Source organism: Coturnix japonica, chromosome 5 (assembly GCF_001577835.2).
Source record: "Coturnix japonica isolate 7356 chromosome 5, Coturnix japonica 2.1, whole genome shotgun sequence".
In the NCBI taxonomy this organism is placed as follows: Eukaryota; Metazoa; Chordata; class Aves; order Galliformes; family Phasianidae; genus Coturnix; species Coturnix japonica.
The window spans coordinates 424,031-436,140 of NC_029520.1; the positions used below are offsets into that span (position 1 = coordinate 424,031).

At 49.2% G+C, this 12,110-nt stretch overlaps 4 protein-coding genes across 7 annotated transcripts; 2 read left to right on the forward strand and 2 right to left on the reverse strand.

Moving 5' to 3' along the window:
* Positions 1 to 13: 13 nt before the first annotated feature.
* Positions 14 to 1,850, reverse strand: TMEM258 (transmembrane protein 258). Its single transcript, XM_015863236.1, has 4 exons — positions 1,745 to 1,850; positions 1,173 to 1,282; positions 938 to 1,098; positions 14 to 153 (listed from the first exon to the last, which is right to left on the reverse strand). The coding sequence occupies exons 1-3, from the start codon at positions 1,745 to 1,747 to the stop codon at positions 972 to 974; spliced, it is 240 nt and encodes a 79-aa protein (XP_015718722.1). The 5' UTR covers positions 1,748 to 1,850; the 3' UTR covers positions 14 to 153; positions 938 to 971.
* Positions 1,831 to 3,754, forward strand: FEN1 (flap structure-specific endonuclease 1). Of its 3 annotated transcripts, none has more exons than XM_015863229.2 (2): positions 1,831 to 1,927; positions 2,134 to 3,754. In XM_015863229.2, the coding sequence occupies exon 2, from the start codon at positions 2,155 to 2,157 to the stop codon at positions 3,298 to 3,300; it is 1,146 nt and encodes a 381-aa protein (XP_015718715.1). In that variant the 5' UTR covers positions 1,831 to 1,927; positions 2,134 to 2,154; the 3' UTR covers positions 3,301 to 3,754. The 3 variants fall into 3 exon arrangements, with proteins under 3 accessions (XP_015718715.1, XP_015718714.1, XP_015718716.1); XM_015863228.2 differs by having other exon boundaries at positions 1,837 to 1,927; positions 2,110 to 3,754; XM_015863230.2 differs by having other exon boundaries at positions 1,837 to 1,927; positions 2,154 to 3,754.
* LOC107314209 (olfactory receptor 1019-like) lies at positions 3,332 to 10,567 on the reverse strand. Of its 2 annotated transcripts, none has more exons than XM_015863233.2 (2): positions 9,647 to 10,567; positions 3,332 to 3,460 (listed from the first exon to the last, which is right to left on the reverse strand). In XM_015863233.2, exons 1-2 carry the CDS (start codon positions 10,565 to 10,567, stop codon positions 3,356 to 3,358), a joined length of 1,026 nt encoding a protein of 341 aa, XP_015718719.2. In that variant the 3' UTR covers positions 3,332 to 3,355. The 2 variants fall into 2 exon arrangements, with proteins under 2 accessions (XP_015718719.2, XP_015718718.1); XM_015863232.2 differs by having other exon boundaries at positions 3,417 to 4,541; positions 9,656 to 10,567.
* On the forward strand, positions 4,530 to 6,315 carry LOC107314207 (olfactory receptor 1052-like). Its single transcript, XM_015863227.2, has one exon. It carries the CDS (start codon positions 4,800 to 4,802, stop codon positions 5,967 to 5,969), a length of 1,170 nt encoding a protein of 389 aa, XP_015718713.1. The 5' UTR covers positions 4,530 to 4,799; the 3' UTR covers positions 5,970 to 6,315.
* Positions 10,568 to 12,110: the final 1,543 nt, after the last annotated feature.

A 12,110-nucleotide genomic window follows, 5' to 3' on the forward strand; every position in this document is an offset into this window, starting at 1 on the left:
CTGCAAAACCAAAGGCAAGTGAACCAGATTTATTCAGGTTTGGTTCATTGTGCTGGCAGGAGTCACCCGACAGGAGCACAGTCCAGGCCTGAAACGAGCTCCCACATTGAAGTATAAAACAAATACAAAAAGAACTTGTCTGGAACTTCCCACCTGGAACCAAAAGAGAGAAGGAGGTAAGAAAGATTTCCCCAGAGCAGCACCCCACTGCATGGGGACTGATCCTCTACCAGGTGCTGTGAGATTGGAACCACACCTTGAGCAAAGGAGAGCACACAGCAAGCACAATCCTTACTGCTTCACACCAGGACAAAGACGTTCTGTTTGAAGGCTACAGAAGGGCAGAGAAGCCCTCTCTACCTAAATCAGCCATCAGCCTCATCACTGGGCACCTCCAAAAAGAGTCTGGCCCCAATCACTTGACTCCCACCCATGAGATAGCGATAAGGACTGATCAGATCCCCTCTCAGCCTTCTTTTCTCCAGACTGAACAGCCCCAGGGCTCTCTCAGTCTTCTCTCATGAAGGAGGCACCCATTATCTTTGCCCTTCACTGGATGCACTCCAGCAGTTCCCTGTCTGCCCAGCACTGGACATAGTACTCCAGATATGGCCTTCACAGGGCAGGGTAGAAGGGGAGGAGAACCTCCCTTGCCTTGTTAGCCATGCACTTTGTAACAGACCCCAGGATTCCTCTAGCTTTCTTGGCTGTGAGGGAACACTTCTGGCTCACAGTCAACCAGTGCTCACCCAGGACACTCAGGTCCTTCTCCACAGAGCTCCAATGTAGCACCTCTGCTCCTAACCTGATGCATGTGGTTATTCCTCTCTGCGTGCCCCAAATCCACCTCTGAAGAAAGCTGGCTTAGAAACACAATCTGGAGACATGCTTTGCAGGCATAACTAGCACAACATGCAGCACCAAGCATCGTGCTTACAGCCACTGGGGGTCCACATGTCACCGCCTGGGCCTCACACATAGATCCCAACCCACAGCAGCAGGAACAGGACTCCAAACCCCATGAAGAGTGATGCCACCAGCGAGATCAGCAGCTCCTTGTAGATATCCCGCGTGTACTTGGTGGACGTCACCTCATAGCTGCCAGCAGAGGGTTAAGGTGATAACAGGAGGATGACGAGCTGAGTGGGGGGACTCTTGGCACCCAAGGATACACGAAGAACCACGCAGTGAAGAACATCCCAATGGCCAACAGCACCACGGTGAGGTGTGGGAAGACAGCCGGGTTCACCGGGCTGGTGTATCTGCTCATTGCCTCCAGCTCCTGTGGGGTGTGATATGGGGCAGCAGTGCTGCCAGGACCCGCATTTTGGGGGGGGGCGGTTCCCCATGTTCCCTGCCCCACTTATTACCCCTTTCCCGGCTCCTGCCCCCAATTCCCATTCCCCAGCTGCTGCTCCCAGCCCCGTTTCCCATTCCACAGCCTCAGCTCCCATTCCAGACCCTCAGTTCTCATTCCTGGTCCTTGCCCCTAATTCCTATTCCCCTCCTCTTCCCTATTTCCAGCCCCCATTCCATTCCCTATAGCGGTCCCAGCCTTCAGTCCCAGGCCCCATCCTCAGTCCCTGCTCCAGGCCCTCATTCCCATCCCCAGCTCCTGGATTCCAGTCCCAGCTCCCGGTTCCAGGTCCCGGCCCCAGCTCCCATTCCCGGTTCCCAGCCTCAAGCCGCCCCCATATTGCCCCCCCATATTGCCCCCCATATTGACCCCCCCATATTGCCCCCCCATATTGCCGCAGCCCCCGGCTCCCGCCGCGCTCGGACACGTCCCCTCAGCCACTTCCACTTCCTGTCACGGCCGGAAGAGGAAGTGAGCCACTCCTGGTCGAGTGGGCGGAGTCAGCGCGGAGCCGCTCGCTATTGGCTACCCAGCAGGCAGCGCGGCCTAGCGCGGGAACGGCGCGGAGGGGTAATGGCGGCCGGGGGCTGCGGCGGGGAGTAGTGGCGGCCGGAGGGGGCTGAGGGGAGAAGCGGTGGCCAAAGGGGCTGAGGAGGGCTGGGAGAGGCCGGAGTGGGGCCGAGGGTGGCAGTCGGGGCGGGCAGAGGGAGGCTGCGGTGTGTGAGGCCTACGATCCTCCCGTTCTCCCTCAGTGAGACCTACGGTCCTCCCCTCAGCCCCCACTGTGTGCCCTCAGGATGGGGATCCACGGCCTGGCCAAGCTGATCGCCGACGTGGCGCCCGCCGCCATCCGGGAGAACGACATCAAGTCTTACTTCGGCCGCAAAGTGGCCATCGATGCCTCCATGAGCATCTACCAGTTCCTGATCGCCGTGCGGCAGGGAGCCGAGGTGCTGCAGAACGAGGAGGGCGAGACCACCAGCCATTTGATGGGTATGTTCTACCGCACCATCCGCATGGTGGAGAACGGCATCAAGCCTGTCTATGTGTTTGACGGCAAGCCGCCGCAGCTCAAAGCCGGGGAGCTGGCCAAGAGGACGGAGCGCCGCTCCGAGGCCGAGAAGCACCTGCAGGAGGCGCAGGAGGCCGGTGAGGAGAACAACATTGAGAAGTTCAGTAAGAGGTTGGTGAAGGTGACCCAGCAGCACACTGATGAGTGCAAGAAGCTGCTGATGTTGATGGGCATCCCCTATGTGGAGGCGCCAGGGGAGGCGGAAGCCAGCTGTGCTACGCTGGTGAAGGCAGGGAAGGTGTACGCGGCCGCCACGGAGGACATGGATTGCCTGACATTTGGGAGCCCTGTGTTGATGCGGCACCTCACTGCCAGCGAGGCAAAGAAGCTGCCCATCCAAGAGTTCCACCTGAACCGCATCCTGCAGGATCTGGGGCTGACCTGGGAGCAGTTTGTGGATCTCTGCATCCTCCTGGGCTGCGACTACTGCGAGAGCATCCGCGGCATCGGGCCCAAGAGGGCAGTCGAGCTCATCAAGCAGCACAAAACCATTGAAGAAATCATCCAGCACATTGACACCAAGAAGTACCCCTTGCCTGACAACTGGCTGCACAAAGAGGCCCAGAAGCTCTTCCTGGAGCCTGACGTTGTTAATCCCGATGACATCGAGCTGAAGTGGACGGAGCCAAACGAGGAGGAGCTCGTGCAGTTCATGTGTGGGGAGAAGCAGTTCAACGAGGAGCGCATCCGCAATGGGGTCAAGAGGCTGAGTAAGAGCCGGCAGGGCAGCACACAGGGCCGGCTGGATGACTTCTTCAAGGTGACAGGCTCCATCACATCGGCCAAGCGCAAGGAGCCTGAAACCAAGGGGTCAGCAAAAAAGAAAGCCAAGACCAACAGCACCACAACCAAGTTCAAAAAGGGGAAATAGCTGGACTGGCCAAGCACAAACCTCTGTTGTTAGTTTTTATGCTCAGCTGGGAACTTTAGGCTAATAAATAGACAGTCATCTTAGTGTTCTTGCTGGGAGGGGTGCTGTGTGTGTTGATGTCAAATCCTTTTAACACAAACAGCAGGGGGAGGTGAAAACAGGGCAAGGTGGAGTTGTGAGGAGAATGAAATGATGAGGTAAGAGGCTCCCTTTAATGAGGAACTCAGGTTCTGTCTTAATGTGTATAAACCAAGGACAAGCTGAGCTAAAACTGTAGCACTGAAGCCCCAGCCTTCCTACCAGGCTCTGTTTTATGTTTAACAAGAAAAATGTCAATAAAACTAGGAAGACAATAAAACATCCCTTATTTTCTTGACGCATCCTTCCATGTTGTATACACAGGCACACAAGTCCCATGCTAAGGAGAAATAAAAGATAAAGACATTGCCTTTTTAAGTTATTATTTAGTTCTGTACTAAGCATAACTTTCTACCTGTCAGAGCGATGTGCTTTTCTGTTACTTTTTTAGTTTTTTAAAGAATAAAACGTGTGTGTGCAAATAGAACTTGAGAAATGTTATCTGGAACGGGAGCTTAAAACCTTGTTGGTAACAACCCTGATTTCATATGTGTAAATAATGTGCCCATTTGTGTAAATCAGCAACAACAGCCAACAAATGAAGCCCGGGCTGGAATATGGGAAACTCATGTTTTAATCCCGGTGTTAACTGTGGCTTTTGAGTGCTTTGTTGATCTCTATCAGCTGGTTGCTAAGTTAGACAAGAAGCTGGGCTTGTTTCACAGGGGAATTCCATTAACATTACAGAGGTAACTGGATTTTAAGCCCTCTGATGTCTTTAATAAGCACACTGCAGCCAAGAGCAGCAAGTATTTCTGCTTTTAAGCTCTTGCTGATAGAAAAATGTAAATACTGATGTGAAGTTTGGATCTCAAGATGTGTGTGTGAGGGGTGATGTTGTCAGTGCTGGTGTCTGACAGTGCACAGCTCATACAATTCTGTGATTAGGGAGGTTAATCTGAAGCTTCAGTTTTCTGTCTGCGTATAACTCATGTTATACCTTGCAGCTGAGAGAGCCGCTGCTTTGTTGCTCACATGCTCATAACCACAGTGTGTGGGGGACTAGATGAAGGTTCCCATGCAGATCTCTGTCTTTGCACGCTGCTGCATCATAAATCACAGGCAGATGCCCAGAAGTGATTATTTTCACCTTGAGAACGCAGCTGCCCAACCTTGGCATCCCGTTAAGCTTTAGTGGATGCTTTTTTTCTCCCAGCTGTGGCTTTGCCAAAATGAATTACCCCCACAGCCCACATCAGCACTGAGCAAACTAATGCTAATGAGCCCTGCAAAGAAGGGGGGTGGGGGGATGGGACGGGGACCGGACCCAGGTTCAGGCTTACCAAAACTCTTCAGAGACTTTCTAATGATCCCCTCTGTGGCATGAAGCTTCTGAGCCGCTGTTTACTTTGGGGACTTCGATGTTGAGGGTCGAAGCCATAAAGAAGCGCTTCAAATGTATTGTCGCAGAGAAAAAGCCTCTTAGCTGGCCCATACATCTTCCATACAGTAGATGTCCCCACTATCCCGTGCTACCCTCACCGCTAGCTGCTTCGTACCCCCGCCGTGCTGTTGCTCTTCCTTACTGCAGGGTTTGCTCTCCATCCAGCAGGCATGCCGTGCTGATACGTGGTGATATGGCTGAAGGGAACAGCACGGTGGTGAGTCAGTTCATCCTGCTAGGACTGACAGGTGAGCCCGAGCTGCAGACTCCTCTCTTCATAGTGTTCTCAGTGATTTATCTCGTCACCCTGCTGGGTAATGTTGGGCTGATCACAGTGATCACGACGAGCCCCCAGCTGCACACTCCCATGTACTTCTTTCTCTGCAATCTGTCTGTTGTTGATCTTTGCTACTCTTCTGTCTTTTCTCCAAGGCTGCTCATTGGTTTCTTGCTGGATAATAAAACTATTTCCTACTCCGCTTGCTTCACCCAGCATTTCTTTTTCCTTGTGTTTGTGACCACAGAGGTGTTTTTGCTGGCCGTGATGGCATATGACCGCTATGTTGCTATTTGCAACCCCTTGCTCTACACTATTTCCATGCCCAGTTGTCTCTGCATGAAGCTGGTGGCTGGCTCGTACCTGGGGGGTGTTCTGAACTCACTAACCCAGACGTGCTGCTTGCTGCCCTTGCCATTCTGCGGCCCCAATATCATCAACCATTACTTCTGTGACACCAACCCTCTGCTGAAACTCACCTGCTCTGACAGCCACCTCAACGAGCTTCTGCTCGTCACCTTCAATGGGACCATTTCCATGACTGTGCTCCTCATCGTCGTCATCTCATATGTATACATTATCATATCCATCCTGAGCATCAGGTCTGCCAGGGGACAGCACAAAGCCTTCTCCACTTGTGCCTCCCACCTGCTGACCGTCACCTTGTTCTACGTGCCTGCTGGCCTCAGCCACATGCAGCCAGGCTCCAAGTACTCAATGAACATGGAGAAAGTCACGGCGGTGTTTTACACCTTGCTTGTTCCTATGCTCAACCCTCTGATCTACAGCTTGAGGAATAAGGAAGTCAAAGAAGCGCTCAGGAGAGTAAGAGGGAAAATATTCACTCAAGCTTCTCGCTGCATACTCTGACTCTGTTACTCAGCAGTACGTCCCCTGCCCTTGGTTGCATTTCTCTTAGGAAAACCCTGGTCTACAAAGCTGCCTTTTGTAAGACATACAGTTAATTCACTTTTGTGTTTAAGCGTGGCATCGTGGCTGTACCAGAATTTACATAGTTTGTGAAAGGCAAAGGATGTGTCTTAATTTAACATTAAAAAACCTTTCTGCCAACTGTTTTCCTCATGGCATCTCTCATCCCAGGCAACAAGCTGTTAACTCCGGTTGAGGTTGAGGTCCAAATCCATTAACAGCATTAAGAATGTTAATTCTTGTTCGGTACTTTAAGTCAATATGAGGTGAATACTCTCTGAGAAGAAAACTTACACTGTTGGTCAGATCAGTACAAACCTTTTACGTGTTTATAGTTGAAACTGCAGAAAGGACCCAACATGGGTTTGATTTGGGTTTAAACAAGCCAACCAACTAACAAAACAACAGAAGAGGCAGGCAGAGAAGGCATTCACTATTTGGCTAAAATAAGACAGTGATGCTCATTGGATTCAGGGCAAATTAGAAATGGAATCTCATAGTGCTACCCCTTTAATTTTACAATTGCCCTTAGGCAAATCCTAAGAGAACATGGTGATTGGTCACGAGTGGTGTTCCCCAGGGATCGGTACTGGGGCCTGTCCTGTTTAATATCTTTATTAATGATCTGACTGAGGCCAATTGCATGAATTTCAACAAGACCAGGTGCTGAGGTCTTGTTGAAGAGAAGGGGAGGCTCAGAGAGACCTCATCACTTTCTATCACTCCCTGAAAGCAGGTTGTGATGAGGTGGATGTCGGCTTCCTCTCCCAAATGACTAGCAATAGGATGAGAGGGGATGGCCTTAACTTGCTATGGGGGAGGTTCAGGTTGGATATTAGGAGCAAGTTCTTCTCTAAAAAAATCTGTCAGGTGTTGGAATGGGCTGCTCAGGGAGATGGTGGAGTCAGTGTCCATGGAGGTGTTCAGGAAACACGTAGGTGTGGTACTAAGGGACAACAGGGTTTAGTGGGCAACACTAGTGGTAGGTGGATGGTCGGACTGTGGCTTCTCTCGGTGTAACTTGTCCTCATGTAAAATGGAGCAGTAATAAAAGCAAGATTTTACCCTACTGGGCTTTTCTTTGGACTCGATGCAAAAGCTGGAGATAAAAGGTAAATTCGGATTCTCTCTCAGCTCACCTGAGATAAAATCAGCTGCTCCTAAAATGACAGTCTGCAATACATGAGATGAAAAGAAAAACCAAGAATCGATTTTTTTCCTGGATAACATTAATCATTACTTGACAGGGTTATATCAGAGAGCAGAGAAAGTGCTCATCTTATCTAGTATCTGACAAACGGATGCACACTTAAAAGCCATCGTGATCTTCCAACACTTTGCTCCAGGGGAAACTTCAGTTCCAAAGCCAGACACCTCAGTTCAGATGCCCTGCAGGTGATGTGCATGGCCCTCCATTATTATTAATGGGCATTTAGAGCTGCTTTTCACTCTGTCAGAGGAAAAGCAGTGGAGTGCGACACAATGAACTTTTGTGCGTCCTCCTGCCAGCAGCTGCTTCATGTCAGTGTCTCTGGGTATTGAACTAAAGCCCAAGGGCATGGACTTCATATCAGAAAGGGCAGATGAAACTCCCCAACAGGAATCACATCTCTTGAAGCCATTGTCCAGAGCAGAAAGAAATTGAACTGCAAGCCATACCCTGCAGCCTCAGGTTGTGCCCTCTTCATGTTCGCAATTCCATGTTCTGCTAAGCAGCCACCAGCAAACCCACCAATATTCATCCTTTTCCCCCCGGGGAAAGGACGTGCATTTGTGGCTGCTGCTTTCCGGCTTGTGATCAGTAAGATCTTGCATCTCTTGGGTAAACCATTATAAGACCTTCCAATGAGCCCCCTGACCAACCAGGAGGCCCTTCATTAGAATTTTCTGCCATTACAACCCCAGAGTTATGGCTGTGAGATCATGATGTATTTTCATTTCCTTTATTGTAAAACCTGGAATATTTACATCAGGATAAAGATGTGCATTTTCAGATAAAACAGAAAAGGGAGCATCTGTTTCCAGTGGTGCCTGGTGGGCAATGATAATATACAGGAAATACTGACTGTATATGACAGTGCATCTCACACTGAGTTAGAAAGTCCTCATCCAGCCTATGTCTCAGACTTCTCTACCTCAGACAGCTTGTCTAAATGCTGGAGGGACATAGAAAACTTTCCTAGGGGTGAGGAAGAGATAAATGTGGCCACCATTCCCCTGGTGGGAGTTTGCAGCACCCAACAATTTCCAGCTAGAACGGTGAAAGATGGAAGCTGTAACTTCTGCCAGGAGTTCTCTCTGTGTAAGAAAGAAAGACTTTGCTGTTATTATTATCCTCCATTGTTGTTTTGTTTGCTTCCTTTTTCAAACTCCTTTTCCCAAATGCCTCCTGCCCAGCTGAATGCCTTCTGCATGTGGCCTCTACTGAAAATACTCTGCTTGTATCTAACAAGCCACTGTGGACATAAATTAGAAAGCTAATGAGAGCTTTGTTTCAAGCCTTTGTTGATGGAGAAAGTGGGAATGGAAGGGAAAGGCAAAGGGAAAGGGAAGGGAAAGGGAAGGGCAAAGGGAAGGAAAGGGAGGGAAAGGGAAGGGAAAAGGAAGGAAAGGAAGGAGAGAAGGGAAGGAGGGAGAGGAAAGGGAAAGAAAGGGAAAGGAAAGGGACCAAGGGGGAAGCCGGAGGAAAGGAAGAAGGGAGAAGGGAAGAAAGAAGGGAAGGCAGGGAAAGGAAGGGAAAAGGGAAGGGAAGAGGAGTGAAGGGAAAGGAAGGGAAGGGGAGAAGAGGAAGGGAAGGGAAGGGAAGGGAAGGGAAGGGAAGGGAAGGGTAAAAAGGGAAGGAAGGGAAGGGAAGGGAAGGGAAGGGAAGGGAAGGGAAGGGAAGGGAAGGGAAGGGAAGGGAAGGGATATCCAGGCTTCACTCCAGCCATTCTGAATAAGGGAACTATTTTCACTTTCTTACCAAGAACACATCAGCCCAGGTGAGCCTTAAGGAGGAGAAATGCTGATTCCAGCTCACAGAACCACAGAGTTACTGTGGTTGGAAAAGACCTCCAAGATCATCCAGTCAAACTGTCCATGGCATGCTGCTAAACTCTGTAGGAGCTTGAAAGCTTCTGTGCTGTAATTTGGCATTCCTCTTGGTATAGGCACTTGTCTTCTAAACCCAACAACAGCATGTCCCACACTCCTTCATTTACTGAGCAGAGGCTACAGCTTGATATTACATCCAATTTGAGCTAGGGGTTGACGAGGATGTCTCTAATAAGTGTGTATATGAACACAAAGGATACATAGTCTGTATGCAGTTCTATGCATACAGATGCTTGCATGGGTGCCATTTGCCCCTGTAGGACCAGAGACCTCTAAGAAGTCCTTTCTTCTCAAAATGATCCCACTCCTGCTCAAGGCAGGGCTGACCTCACAGCCAGACCAGGCTGCTCATGGCTCATCAGGTCATATTTTGAACATCTCCATGGTCAAAGCCTCCACAGCTTGAGATGAATCCCTGTAGCTGGATGGCCTGACACCTGCCCTATGGTGCTCAGAGCATTTGTGGTTTTCAGGGTCTTCTTCAGCTCCTGTGTCATCCATTCTGCTTAGACCTGAACTGTAATCCTTTCTACTACTCTGCTCAGCGCGCCCTTCACCTCCTGGTTCCTCAGGCTGTAGATGAGCGGGTTCAGCATTGGAATCACCACTGTGTAGAAGACAGAGACCACCTTATCTGTGTTGAGGGAATAACTCGAGCTGGGGCGCAAATACATGAATATCGTTGTTCCATACAACAGGGTGACAGCCGTCAGGTGGGATGCACAGGTAGAGAGGGCTTTTTGCCTGCCTTCAGCTGAACGGATCCTCATGATAGCATAGGAGATGAAGATGTAGGAGACTAGGATAGTGGCAACGGTGCTGAGTTCAATGATGCCAGCTAGGGAGAAGAGGATCATCTCGCTGATGTAGGTGCTGGCACAGGACAGGGCCAGGAGGGGAGGAACATCACAGAAGAAGTGGTTTATAACATTGGAGCCACAGAAGGGCAGCCTGACTATGAAGGCCATCTGTATAATGGCATTGAGGATGCCCCCGATGTAGGACCCTACCACTAACAGCACGCACTGCCTACGAGTCATAATGGTTGAGTAGAGCAATGGGTTGCAGATGGCTACGTACCGGTCGTATGCCATGACAGCCAGCAGGAAGCACTCAGTGGTCACAAAGACGATGTAGAAGAAAGTTTGGCCTGTGCAGCCAGTGAAGGAAATAGTCCTCCTCTCTGATAGGAAGTCCACCAGAGTCCTGGGGGTAATCACAGAGGAGAAGCAGATGTCGACCACCGAGAGGCTGCCGAGGAAGAAGTACATGGAAGTGTGGAGCCTGGAGTCACCTTGGATGAGGATGATTATCCCCACATTGCCGAGAAGTGTGATGACGTAGATGAGCAGAAACACCCCAAAGAGGACTGCCTTCATCTTGGGATGATCACTCAAGCCCTCAAGAGTGAACTCTGCTGCCAAGGTGCAATTCTCCTCTGCCATTCAGGGCCTCCTCTCTACCAAGGGGGAGAGCACAAAGACATCAGACAGTAAAAGGTACGTCCCAGCCTGCAGAGAGACCCTGCTGAAGGCATCTCATTTCTCTAACTGTAGAGACCTTAAGGAAGGTCTGTTTCTTTCTCAGGATCTTATTTTGAAACCTCCAGGTTGAAGAGATCAAGGGATAGAGCAGCGGATAACAGACTCTGTCCTTGACTTCTTGTTGATTATGACTCTCTCTGAGTTTGTTTCCCTTCCTTCCCACCTCAGACAGACTAGAAAGCACAGAGAACAGGAAGGCTTGGAATTCAGGAGGAGATTCAGGCTACAACTCTAATAGTTTGGAGTATAAGTGAAAATAGACACTTTTCTTCCTTAGTTTTGGACAAGACGCTGCAGAAAAGCGGGTCTATGGGAGAGAGAAGGGGATGTGGCGTGATCCTGAAACTCAGTAAATTAGGAGTTTATCATTACAGTCTCATAAACATTGGGAAGATGAATTCAGAGAGATCATGAATAAAATTTGGATTTAAAGTTGTTAATTTGCACTAGGGTAGGCATCAAACATTTCTTTCATATAACTTAGAGAATATAATATTAAGTCTTAAACTTAAAAAAAATTATGTCTTGATTGCCCCCATGACACTGTGAGCAAATGCATTCCTCTGGGTGTTATGTTCACTTGTTTAAAGAGTTTGTGTGAATTTAACAAATGATCAATGAATGCTTGTGTCCCAGCTCATCACTTCCCCATTAACCACTATCACGCACTGATGGCATTCATCACATCTTACGTTTGCAGGGACAGGCTGGGGGATGAAACCTGATTTGCAGACGTAACTGAAGTGTTGGGACAGAGAGCTGTGTGTGTTTATGAATATAAGCCAGCTGTGGTGCAGTGATTGCAGCCGGGTAGAACTGGGATCCACCATGTCCTGGAACCTGAATTAAGGCACCTATTCAAGCTATTCACCTTAGCAAATAGGGGAAATATATGTTTGTGTTCCTGATAACATGAAGATTTAGAATAGAATACTCACAAATTTACAGGAGCAAAGGTGAGGATCAGTCTTAAACTGTCAGATGAATCCTGGGATCTTAGCAGTCATTGCAGAATCCTTCTCCATCAGATGAATGTATGCACTTTATTTCAGCCTTACTTTGTGAGCTGATCTCCCCTTGAGAGGGTTCTCTCTTCTTCTCCCAGTCTCCTTCAAGATACCACAAGTGCTGTAATTTCTGGTCCAAATCTGCTTTTGAGTTCAAAATACTGATGTGCACCTCAGCAGAAATAATCCACCTTCAACTAACACAGAAGAATGAGCCATCAGCTGCTGTAAAATAGCAGCCTTCCCAAAGGTAGCATTGCTGCAGTGATTTATACCAGGGGATGGTCCCAACGGAGCACACCCTGACCATTCAGCTCACACCTCCCTGTGAGACATATAACCATATAACTAGGAGTCCTTGTTTGGATCCCTGACTTCCATAGGTGTGATTTCATCTGTCACTTGAGAAACTGATGAGACAACTGCCTCTGTACTTT

Excerpts from the sequence above, each read along its gene's own strand:
- TMEM258 (XM_015863236.1), bottom strand. Across the intron at positions 1,099-1,172 it reads TTCACTGCGTGGTTCTTCGT|CTATGAGGTGACGTCCACCA; the intron begins GTATCCTTGGGT and ends CTCTGCTGGCAG.
- FEN1 (XM_015863229.2), top strand. The coding sequence starts at position 2,155 with ATGGGGATCCACGGCCTGGCCAAGCTGATCGCCGACGTGGCGCCCGCC.
- LOC107314207 (XM_015863227.2), top strand. The coding sequence starts at position 4,800 with ATGTTGAGGGTCGAAGCCATAAAGAAGCGCTTCAAATGTATTGTCGCA.
- LOC107314209 (XM_015863233.2), bottom strand. The coding sequence starts at position 10,567 with ATGGCAGAGGAGAATTGCACCTTGGCAGCAGAGTTCACTCTTGAGGGC. Across the intron at positions 3,461-9,646 it reads TGAGCAGAGTAGTAGAAAGG|TGTTTTCACCTCCCCCTGCT; the intron begins ATTACAGTTCAG and ends TCCACCTTGCCC.